Source organism: Galeopterus variegatus, unplaced genomic scaffold (assembly GCF_000696425.1).
Source record: "Galeopterus variegatus unplaced genomic scaffold, G_variegatus-3.0.2 Scaffold358, whole genome shotgun sequence".
In the NCBI taxonomy this organism is placed as follows: domain Eukaryota; kingdom Metazoa; phylum Chordata; class Mammalia; order Dermoptera; family Cynocephalidae; genus Galeopterus; species Galeopterus variegatus.
In genome coordinates, this window is record NW_007726469.1 from 636,692 (window position 1) to 648,707 (window position 12,016).

Genomic DNA, 12,016 nt, shown 5'->3' on the forward strand with positions numbered 1-12,016 from the left:
TTTAATCTCCCCCTCCCCAAACAGATTGGAGAAAACCAAGTCCCTGGCCCAGCAGTTGTCAAGGGAGGCCACTGAGACTGGCCTTGAAGCAGATAGATCTTATCAGCACAGTCTCCAGAACTAAGGAAGAGATAAAACTTTTGTCCACTATTAGCTTCAAGATGAGCCAAGACCTTTTCAGAGACTAGGATTGGGGTTTAAGAACAAGGAAATGGATAATGAGAAGGATAAATATCTCCTACTCTGAGGCAAGAAAGTCAACACGGAGGAAAAAGCTGAATGTTGAACAATATCATGGAATCCCCACAGAAGAAAGCATTGATGGCTCTTCTCCTGTACATCACACGCACAGGCTAGATGTCCTCACCTGAAATGACTTGTCATTGATTCCCTGAAGCTGGGACACTGAGTCCAGAAGACGGAGACTGTGCTGATAAGATCTATCTGCTTCAAGGCCAGTCTCAGTGGCCTCCCTTGACAACTGCTGGGCCAGGGACTTGGTTTTCTCCAATCTGTTTGGGGAGGGGGAGATTAAAAAAAGAGGACTTTGAGAATTCACTCATTTTATAAAGCAAAAATTCATACTGTTGTTTAAAAAACAGGTAGTTGGAATAATCAGGAGAACCCAGTGTGGTTATGTGTCAAATGTGTCCCTCTCTACAATCTAAACACAAGCCTTGTAGTTTATACAGGCTGGGTCAGAAAAATTCAACTCAATTCTTGATAATATAAAAATATTATTTTTAGGGCTGGCCCGGTGGCGCGCTCGGTAGAGTGCGGAGCTTGGGAGCGCAGCTGCGCTCCCTCCGAGGGTTCGGATCCCATATAGAGACGGGTCCGCTCACTGGTTGAGCGCGGTGAGGGCGCAACACCGAGGGTTGCGATCCCGTTGACGGTCCTGGTACGGGCGCCACACTGAGGGTTGCGATCCCGTTACTGGTCATGAAAAAAGACAAAAAGGAAAAAAAAATATTTTTAGATCCCTCATGCTATCGGATGGGTTTACACATACCCTTCAAATACCAGAGGGTGACCAGTATCTCCAAGGATTGCGATTCCTCAACTTTACTTAGATTAACCTTTTTTTCTTCTAGTCTTAAAGATATCTGCTTTCCCCCAAAGTAACGTTCTCATTATCTTTTCTCTCCTGTTATTATTAATACATATTTTTATGGGAACATGGTGCCCCCCAAGTGCGGTTTGCATTACACCCCGGGAGGACCCAGGTTTTCTGGTCCACGCTAGGACCCATCGAAACGTACTTTCCCACAAGTCCTTGCACCGCAGCGTGGTCCGGGCTGCCGCTTGGGCCTCCGTCACTCAGAGCCTTGCGTGCCAGCGACAGTGCTTGTTTGGTGTAGTCCTCAGTTTCCCTCACCAGTTGCTCCATGGTACTGGCTGACTCAACATGGCTGAAAGGATTGAAAACAAAGAATTAGCGTTTTCATAGCGAAGGGCTTCCTTTAGGTTGCTCATTTGAGTAAAGGGAGACGAGTAAAGGAACTAGTTTGCCATAGAAAAGCCAAACAGGGGCCAGCCCCGTGGCTCACTCGGGAGAGTGTGGCGCTGGGAGCGCTGAGGCCGCGGGTTCGGATCCTGTATAGGGATGGCCGCTGGCTGGCTGAGCGTGGTGCTGACCACACCGTGCCAAGGGTTCCGATCCCCTTACTGGTCACAAGCAAAAAAAGAGCCAAACAGAACTGACCCAGGTTGGATGGAATTAGAGGAACTATCAAGAAGCAGGTGCCCTGGAGAATTAGTCTTATGTAATTGACCTTGTGGTGATCTTTTCCTTTTACGGCATAATCAGTGGAAGCGGGGGTCGGGGGCGGGGAGGAGGGCAGGAATAGAACGATACAACGTTGCATATCTGTAAGCTGTTTTCTGCAGGAAGAAACTCCTAGGTCTTACTTTATCCAGGATCCAACCCCCTACTCACTTGCGCGGCAACTCTAAATTGGGCCCACCACTAGGGGGACAAAGCCTGTCAATAAAAGTCCCCCGGATATTTTTGTCCTCTTGGTTCTAGAAAGGGATGAAAAATGAACTCAGGAGGCAGCTCATGCTACAAAAACACAAGCCAGCCCCCTTCTGCTAACTGAATTCCACCAGGGATTAACAGAGCCTGCCACCCTGCTGAGCACTCTGCTAGGAGCAAACCTTTGAACATGATCGGATTTATAGTCAGAGGCGAGGGTGCAGGGAGAGCTGCCTGTTACCACTGGGGCCCTGCAGATCCAGTTTCCAGGAGGAAGTCCCTCCTCTGCAGTCTTGGCCCCCACGGGCTAGCAAACAACTCGTTGCTACTTGTTCCCAGGCTTGGTGTGGGAGCATGGGAGTCTCTGAAAGCTGCAGAAGTTCTTTTCCAGAGGCTGATTCATTTCACGTGGCCCGAGGAATCACATCTGACACACATCAAAGCCATACTATGAGTCATAGAAATCTGGGAAAGAAACACCTCCAGCCCCAACTCCTGCCAAACAACCCTGCCCAGTGGCCACCTACGTACACTAAAAGCCAAATAGTTAAAATATGGCTTCAAGGCAGGGGATGGCTGCAACAAAGCCTGGAAGGAATCAAAATGGTGCTTGGGTCCTGAATACGCTACAGTCTTGTTCAAGTCTGGCCTTACAGAGGCGACCTAAAACAGAGGTGCTCTCTGCAGAGGTGCATTATGCTGCTCACCTGTCTGCCAATCTCGTGGCCTCCTGAGCCAGACTTTTAAAACCATTTGGCCCAATGTACTGCTCTGAGGGAGGAATGTTCTGTGGAAAAAGGAGAATTGGTTAAGGCTTTGCACTGGGTCATGGAGCCTAAGCAAGTGCAGCAGCATCTGTCCTGTCAGAGCCACTTGTCATTAGCCACATGGGATTCCACACTCTGCCACACCAAGAGTCCCTATTCACCATGATTATTCCATTAAAAAAAAAGATATATAGACAAGAACCAAACAGTAATCCAAGTTCAAAAAAGTCTGTATATAGCTACAGACGCACTTAAAAATATACACACGTACATATTGTTATATTTATTTAAAATTCAATAGAATATATAACAAGTTTTTTTTGTTTTGTTTTGTTTTTTTGTCTTTTTGTCTTTTTTCGTGACCGGCAACGGATCGCAACCCTCAGTGTTGCGCCCGTACCGGACCGGGACGGGCAATGGGATCACAACCCTCGGTGTTGCCCCCGCTCCTCGCTCAGCCAGTGAGCCGCCGGTCTGCACGTGGGATCCGAACCCTCGGCGGGAGCGCCGCCGCACTTCCCAAGCGGCGCACTGTAGCAGTGCGCCACCGGGCCGGCCCTATATAACAAGTTTTAACAGTGGTTATTTCATAGTAATAGGACAATAGGGGATTTTTATTTATTTTCCACATTTTCTATAATAAACATTTTTGTAATAAGGGAAAAAATCAATACACATTTTTTTAATGTGATTTCCTCATCACAGTATCTATCTTCCAATTTTCTTTATTCATCTCCCACCCATCCACTTACATTATTGTCACCATAGATGTCTTTATTCAAAAATACAAGAGTGCTCAATCAAATCTCTCCCTCCTACCACACTACAAAGTACATCATTAAGAAATTTATATTGGCAACAATTTCTTTTCCATTTTCAGAACCATGTCTTCATTGGGTTCCTTCCTTCCTCCCTTCCCTTTTTTCTTTCTTCCTTCCCTTTTCATTCATTCATTTGTTCATTCATTCATTCCTTTATCCATTCATTCATTCATGCAGCAGACATTTATGACAGGCATACACCCTGCTGTGAGCTGAGTATGCAAATATGAACAAAACTAAATCTTGTCCTCTGCGAGCTAACAAGCAGAAAGAAGGGAGAAGAGGAAGGGCCAAGATGAGGATGTGGTTAGAAATGAATGAACTAGGGAGAAGAACATAATACAGTAGAATGGGAAATTTCAGGAGGCCGGAGACATAAAGAATAGGGTTCCTTTTGCAAGGAAGAGAAGTTCAATGACCTGCGAGGTAGACCAGAAAACCTGAGAGACGGAAAGTGATCCAGTGAGAACTAAAGGTGGGTCTCCCAACACAACAGTGATTCTCAATACCCTAACCCAGCAAAACCTACAGTGTTTCGCAGGGAAGCTTCACTTTCCGCCAGGCTCAGGCGCATCTGAGTGATGAGCCTCCGAGTATCCTGAACTCGATTCTGATACTGACCGCCCAGGGTCCGAATTCTTTCCACAATCATCTTGAGGTCATCGAGGCGGTTCCGGTAGCTATTCTCTTGGCCTCTCATCCTGGCCAACTGGAGACTGAGGGATCTACTAGCACCTGAACACAAAGAAGGAAAGGGAGGATGAGCACTTTCTGGGTCAGCATAGAGTTATCAAACATACCAGAGTGTTGACTGACTTATGGCTAAACGGTAAAAACCCACTAGATAAATGCATGCAACTGCTCTTTTATCTCCATCATTCAGGTCCCAGAGGGATGTCACAGACAGTCCTTCCACCTCTGCAAGGGCTGGCTAGAGACACCTGCTGAGCTGATGCCCACAGAAGATTCTATGACTAGTGTAGCTGTTCTTTCTAGGACTATGAATTCTCTCCTGACTGAAGGGAAGTTGGCTTTCATCACCTTCTGAAATCTGGGCTTCTCTCAGAATGTCCCAAAGGGCCTGCTCAGCCTGCTGCATCCTGCCTTCCAGCTCTGTGTTGGGTACCTCTCCACCACCACCTTGAGCATTGGAAATCAGGGCCTCCAGGCTCTGAAGCTGCTGCATAAACTGATCCATCTGAAACCACACAGGAAAGAGAATCAGAACAGATGATGGAGACCACGGTCCAATACCAGGTCCCCAGGGATAATAGCTAACAGCTCAGAAATGCTTGGCATGTCATGGTGATTAAAAGTTTAGATTCTAGAACCTACACGCTTTCCGTCTGAATCCTGGCCCCACTACTCACTAGCTGTGTGACCTTGGGCAAGTTACTTTCTTTATCCATAAAATGTGATAATAAAAATAATAATACTGTTCCATAGAGTTATTACATGGACTAAATGAGTTAATATTTGTAACGTACTTAGAACAGTGACTGGCACAAAGAAAGTGCTATAAAAGGCTTGTTACATAGATAAGTTTAAAAAACAGTGAATTTGTTCTACATTTCTAGTGCTGTTTGGGCCTTTTTCTCCCCCACTCCTTACTCCAGAAAAATGATAATTAATAATTAACAGCAACATCAAGTTCATTGTTTTTTGGAATGGAATGAGAAATTTTTGGAGGACATTCCTGTCTGAAAAGCCTTGACACCTTCTGGGCTCCTCATGTCTTTTATATGTCTATGTTTTTCTTTGTTTGTTTCACACCTCTTGGAAAAAATCCAGCCGGAAAGTTGGCACATCATAGTGGAAAGAGCCCCTAAGTCAGAGTCAGGGGACATGGTGGGGGGCAGGGGGAATTCCCAGTTTCTCCTGGCCATGTCACTTTGAAAAACTGCAAGTATTTTGAGACTTTGACCAATGAGAACTGAGGTCAGAATACTTTTTCTTCCAGCTCGACTAAGTTATCTGAGTACCAAATGAGAAAGTATCTGCAAAAGGCGTTTTTAAAAAATGGTATATATATATATATATATATAAGAACATAAACCAAGTATTATTGTTATTACAATACAGATTTCAAAAAAAACCAAGCAGCAATTTCTAAAGAAAGAAATAGTAACCCCTACTCCCATCCCCAGGACACTAGGAGGGTCCTAGAGCTGTGACAGAACCACCCGGTGGACACTTTGGGATTTGAATCCTGAAGTGAATCCTGAAGTGAGCAGGGAGTGACAAGGAGGGGCACGCATACCTGAATCTTCACTTGATTGTAGCAAGCTGGGCAGCTGGTTAGAGCTGCGTGCTCACAGTTGAGGCCACCAAATCCTGGCTTGCAAACACAGCTGCCATCACTTCGACACTCTACAGGCTCCGAGCCCATGGGGTTGCAGTTGCAAGCTACAGATAAGAGATAGACAAATGGAGCATTCACATCAAACTAGTCCCAGAAACTGGAGGTACAGCAAAGACAAAGGAAGAAGATCAAGTCTCTAAGGGCAAAGCACCCATCCTTGGCCTTGTCAACTCACATTGTGTGAGAGTCACCTCCTGGTTATGCCTTCAGGCACACTCCTGATACAGAGAGGTCCTAGAAATCATCTGGCAGGTTTGTTTGGTGTGTGTGGATGAAGAGCTATTACAGTAGCTCATCCTCTTTGGCAGCCCTCATTTTTTCCCTCTCGTTAAACTGTAAGCTGTTAGATATTCTGCAGGCATTCTGGCTTTGCTCACAAGGTGAATAACATGTCTTCCAGGCCTATTATGTGCCAGATGTAGACATCTCCATCTATTTTACTAATGGAATGTGGGCTCAGAGAGGCTGAGTAATTTGCCTAATGACACACAGCAACTAAATGGCAAGCTGAAATGAGAGGTTGGGGAGAGCCAACACTCTTCCTTCCACTCTGCAGCCTTTCCAGAGAGGCTGAGTAATTTGCCTAATGACACACAGCAACTAAATGGCAAGCTGAAATGAGAGCTTGGGGAGAGCCAACACTCTTCCTTCCACTCTGCAGCCTTTGGTGTAGAAAATGCAGCAAGAAAGAAGTACCTTTGTTAATTCAGTCAAATTGATTGAGAACTAGGTGTCAGGTTCTGTTATAGGAGCTAAGAATATAACAGTAGGTGGGACACTGCTCTAATATGACAGTGATTCTCTGGTTGACAGTGATGCTCTGGGTTCCTCTACCTTCAGCGCTCACAACACTGATTATGTTTCAAAGTGTACTATCATTATTTGCACACATACTTATGTATCTTTCTTATTAGCATACGAGCTCTTTGGGAGCTGGACTGACTTATTCATCACTATAACCTCAGTATCTAGCTCCACATTAGATGCATGGTAGGTGCGTGATAAAAGACAGCTGAGTGAAGAAATGTATGGCAAAAAACCCTTCCTTGCCCTTGTGAACTCACATGGTGTTAGACTTATCTCCTGGTATGCCTCCAAGCACACTCCTAATACAGATAGATTTCTATTAATAACACCTTACAGCTAGAATTATAGAGAGAGTTTACAGCGTGCTTTCTGATATGCTACTTTACTATATCTTTGCAACCACTATGAGTCAAATATTATTCATACATATGAGGAATCTGAGGCTCAGAGGGATTCACTGGCACAATCAGCATAATACAATAGGTATGTTATGAAACTTGACTTGAACTCAGTACTGCTAAAGTCATGTGGGCTCTTCCTAGGACGGGGTGCTTTCCAGCACATCACAGCTAACTCACAGGTTGGGGTCAGGACTGGTCTGGCCCAGAAATCCCCAAGAGAGTTGTGATCCTTGGTAGAAGCCTCAGGTTGCACAGAGGTCCTCAGACATTTCCAGGTGGAGACTCTGGTGTAAGTGAGAGGTGCCGGGCTTCCTGCAGACCTCTCAGGCTTTCTGAGGATCCAGGAGTTCTCCAATCTGGGTACCCGGAGCCACTTTGGACCTTGCAATGAACGAACTCCTGAGTTCTGAGCAACAGAGCCAGTGTGGGACCTTTGTGACTAGGGGGTGAGTCTGTGGGGCAGGCCAGCACCTCTAGAACTGGACTCGCCTCTAGAATTAACATGTACAAAGGCTTGAAAGAGGAGCTGGGAGAGGGGACCAATCTGCACATTCATGCTTTGATCTGAAACAGCCTTAGGAATGTTCCGTGATAGCTGTGCTTTGAAGCCAGTTCTGGTTAGGAGAACTGTGGACTACAACCACTCCATGCATCAATTATGCTGACTTCCTGAGAGGGTCTCTTAAACTCCTTTACAGCCCTCTGCCCTCCCCACTGCAGTTTGTTCAGGCTTAGTCTCCAGTCATTTATTACTCTCCTGTAACAGGTTTGGCAGCCACTTCCCGCCTCTGGATCGGGCATAGGATGTGGCCCCTCTTATCTCCTCTTCCACTTAGGAATGTAAACCTGACCTTTTCACTTCCCCCACCCAGCTTTAACCCATTCGCGAGCCTCCAGCTCTGTCTTCCAGAGTCCTGCTGCAGGGAGACTGGTCTTCGACAGGTGAAAGGTCCAGGCTGTGAATGGGCCAGTTTGGTCAGAGAACCAAAGCAGCAGCATGGTATCAACTGCCAGTGTCCTTGCTTCCATGCGTACACACAAGCAAGCTTACATGCACACACACAGAGACACAACCTGTCTGGGGGTGCAGTCCTACCTCGACACTTGTCTTCTGGGGTGGGAGCCAATGGGTCCCCAAAGTAGCCTGCTTTGCACTGGTCACAGTAGACACCGGCTGTGTTGTGGATGCACTTCAAACACCTGCCTGTCAGCCGGTCACAGTTCCCAGAGGCGCTGGGGTCCACATTGTTGTTACACTGACAGGGCTGACAAGGCCTCACTGGGCCACGTTCCCCAAACGGGTCCCCAAAATAGCCATCAGCACAGAGCTCGCAGCGGGCACCTGGGAAAGGACAATGGCCAAGCCCAGATCATCATCCACTGGCAACAAGACCAGAAGCAGAGGCGTCAAGTAGCAGGTCACCCTCCAGAAGAGCTTTGCCCGGGACCCCAGAATAATACCCCCAGGAGCAGGGGCATGCAGTGGGGGGTGGCTCTCTCGCTTCACCGCTACCACAGATTTTAGAACACAGCAGCACCACCAGGAGGCTTAACTCCTTTTTTGAGAAAAGCCAGCCATTCCATGGAAGTGGTAAGATTTTGAGTGATACCATCAAGGCTGCTGCTGAGGAAATAATTCTTCTTTCAGACTGACCAGAGGAGACATGCAACATTTGAGAGGTCACTAAATTTTCCTTCATCTCCTCATTACCACCCTCCCAAAGTAGCTTTAGATGTTTCCTCCCATTAACTGTACACTCTGCCCTGGGTCAATCTACTTCATCTTCTCGGGTATTGCAATATTCTTATCTTTAGAAAGAGGACATTTAGGGCCGGCCCTGTGGCGCGCTCCGGAGAGTGCAGCGCTGGGAGTGCAGTGGCGCTCCCACCGCGGGTTCAGATATGGCCGGTGCACTCACTGGCTGAGCGTGGTGCGGGCGACACCAAGCCAAGGGTTGTGATCCCCTTACTGGTCACAGAAAAAGACAAAAAAAAAAAAGAAAGAGGACATTTAGGTTAACCCTAAGTAATTATAATTTCTAGTAAATCCCTGGAATAGAAGAAGCAGACCATTGGCCTTACCAGTGACCCCGGGGGGGCAGTTGCTGCACACCACCTCCTCTGTCTCGGGCATCACTGAGCAGCTGAACCCGTTGTGACAGGGGCATGGCTTGCAGCTGCGGGGGTCATGTGGATCATTGTAGAAACCAATGGGGCAGTCGGCACACTCGATGTCAGGGTTCTCATCCCCTGAATAACAATCTCCTGGGAGGCAGAGGAAGAATGGAGGAGCAAAGACGTGAGCAGCGTCAGACAATGCATGTCTCTCCGTATGGATGATGCATGGGGGTCAGAGTCTACCTCTCAGAGGCTTTCCCCAGTGTCTGAGCACCGGCATTCACCGCTGCCCTAGCACCGAATCCCAACACGGCCAAGACCCTGAACCTCATCCTCACACTCCCACGCTGAGTGGACACACACACTTCCTCTGCTGTCCATACAATTACCCCTGTCCTGCAGGGCCTGACACCATTTGTTGGCACATTCATTTAGACCCTGACTTGCCTTTGATCTCCCTATACGATCTTTGCAACTCGACACCACCTCCCCCACCTAGCACTGAACCACGACAGCCATTTCCTGTAACCTAGCACCTTTCTCACAGCCTTGTGGCATTTCCACAATGAAAAGGATTGAGTGTAATAAGGCAACATGCCCTTCGTCCCTGACTCCAGCCCTACTCTCCTTAATCCTTTCCCATCTCTGAAATGAGTTCAGTCATGATCTGTCTTACACAGCTCTGTCTCTTCCACAGGAGACCTCAGTCACCTGGCTGCACCCCCAGCCACCTGGTCCAGGTGTCATTTTACTCACCTGTGTCTGGATCGCAGGCCCCTCCCCCTTGGCAGTTACATGGAATACAGGTGCCAAAGGGCCCCAGTCTCACTGCATCTCTTTTATAGCCGGAAGCACAGTCCTGGCAGAACTGCCCCTTGTACCCAACAGGACATACACATTGTTCAACCCAGGGTGCTGGGGCTCCAGAGACAGGGCGGGCTGAAATCAGGGTCACATTGTCAATGTACCCGGTACCTGCAATAGAGAGAACATGTTAGAAGTAGCACATGGTAAGGTTTAAAGCCCTAAAGTCAGGTCACTCTTTGGATCTTGTCTTAACTCCTTCTCAAAGAGAGGTGGTGTCCACACATCATACCACACGTGAGCAAGCTGTGTGAGGGGGAGAGGTAGAGCTGTCCCGCGTCACAGTTGAGTGCATGGGCTCTGGAGTCAGAAAAATCAGAGTTTAAGTTCTGGCTCCACCCTTACTAGCTGGATGAATTGGACAAGTCATAGAACTTCTCTGTAACTGCATTTCCTCAGCTGTAGAAGAGAAAGAAATAACCGTGGTATCTATCTCCTAGGTTTGTTGTGAAGATTTAATGAGACGGTGCATATACTAAAATGTGCGTGGCACACAGTAAGATTCAATAAGTTGTTAGGAAATGCCTTTTCTCCTTCCTGCTTCGTTTGCTGCATCAGTGACATGGAAACAGTGCACGGCAGCCATGCTTCCTTTCTACACAAGTGCTGAAAAGCTTAAGGAACTCTCGCCTAAATAATTCCAACTGGGATTATGAGGACCCAACACGTGAAGTTCAAAAAAGGGAATTCACAGATTACAAGATGATGTCTGGACGTGGGAGCATTGAGTACAATCCCCAAAGGAAAAACTACTCAAGGAATACACAGGGCTGTGCTGTAGATGCCATTTCCCAGCTAAGGAAACGTGTCCATCTGCCACAGACATGTCTTCCTCAAATAATCAGCTTTAATCTAAATTCAAGACTCTTTTAGCAAGGTAGTATCATTCATTCTTCATTGGTGCTGACCTCTTTTTAGAGAAACATTTCTTTTTCAAAAACTTCTTCCAGAATATAAAAATGTAGACTCAATCAGAGACTCTAAGTCAAAACCGTCATGTAGTTTATCTCCTTGTTTTGAGACTGTCACCCCTAAGAGAGCTGAAACAAACTAAACTAAAACCCAAGAAGAAATTCATTTGTTAGTCACTTACTGTATTCTCCATACGTGGCTCGGATCCGGAGGGCTGTGAGGTTCCGCAGTAACCTTCGATATTCAAAATAACTCAGCTGGGGGCTCCAATTACTGCTTGGATGTTCATTTAGTCTGCATAATTTAAAATCAAAATCTTTAGAAATCTAACTCCTATCAAATCCCTCCTGATACAAATTATGCCAAGAATGTGGGAACACTTAGTAAGCCCCTTAGCAGTCGTGCTTAGAGGTATTGTAGAACTGGCAGCCACCTCCTCATAGGCACAAACTTGGAGTTTTCTCACTCCCTGGGGACGGCAAGCCACGCAGGACATGATGGAGGGTGTCCCAGTGTGGAAAGCTAGGTCCAGCGTCATGCCATCTGAAGCAGTGCTGCTCCCAAGTCCTCAGACACCACTTTCTATTCTTGACCCCACATAACCTAATATTAGAAACATCACTGGGTTCCAGAAGTTCTGATCCGCAAGAGCAACCATGAATTTTTGTTTTTTTTTCCTTTAATTTGTTATCTGAGCATATTTCACTTACTCTTTTCAAAAATCAGCTTCAACCTTCTACATTGTCCATGTCTAATGCATCTTAATTTGGCATTGTAGTGCCTCACTGTGACATATCACCAGCCCCTTCTCTATTCTTTTTTTTTTTTTTAAACTGGAATATCTCTTCCAGGAACAACCTGCCCCTTTCATTTCCTTCACTGACTTGTTAAGCAAAAGTTGATTGTGCACTTCGTTTGGGCTAGAAGCTGTGTCAGGTTGGAGGGTACAAAGACAGCCAGGGACAGGTGATCAGCATTCAGCCGCA

At 46.7% G+C, this 12,016-nt stretch overlaps 1 protein-coding gene across 1 annotated transcript in view; it reads right to left on the reverse strand.

Moving 5' to 3' along the window:
• The window catches only part of LAMC2 (laminin, gamma 2), a 58,029-nt gene that overhangs the window by 9,593 nt on the left and 36,420 nt on the right, over positions 1–12,016 (reverse strand). Inside the window, exons 8-17 of the mRNA XM_008567945.1 lie at positions 11,212–11,324; positions 10,011–10,229; positions 9,219–9,401; positions 8,233–8,478; positions 5,827–5,972; positions 4,608–4,764; positions 4,096–4,301; positions 2,686–2,765; positions 1,263–1,412; positions 368–512 (exon numbers count right to left, since the gene is read on the reverse strand). Coding sequence (XP_008566167.1) covers positions 368–512; positions 1,263–1,412; positions 2,686–2,765; positions 4,096–4,301; positions 4,608–4,764; positions 5,827–5,972; positions 8,233–8,478; positions 9,219–9,401; positions 10,011–10,229; positions 11,212–11,324 — 1,645 coding nt within the window. The remainder of the gene's footprint in view (positions 1–367; positions 513–1,262; positions 1,413–2,685; positions 2,766–4,095; positions 4,302–4,607; positions 4,765–5,826; positions 5,973–8,232; positions 8,479–9,218; positions 9,402–10,010; positions 10,230–11,211; positions 11,325–12,016) is intronic.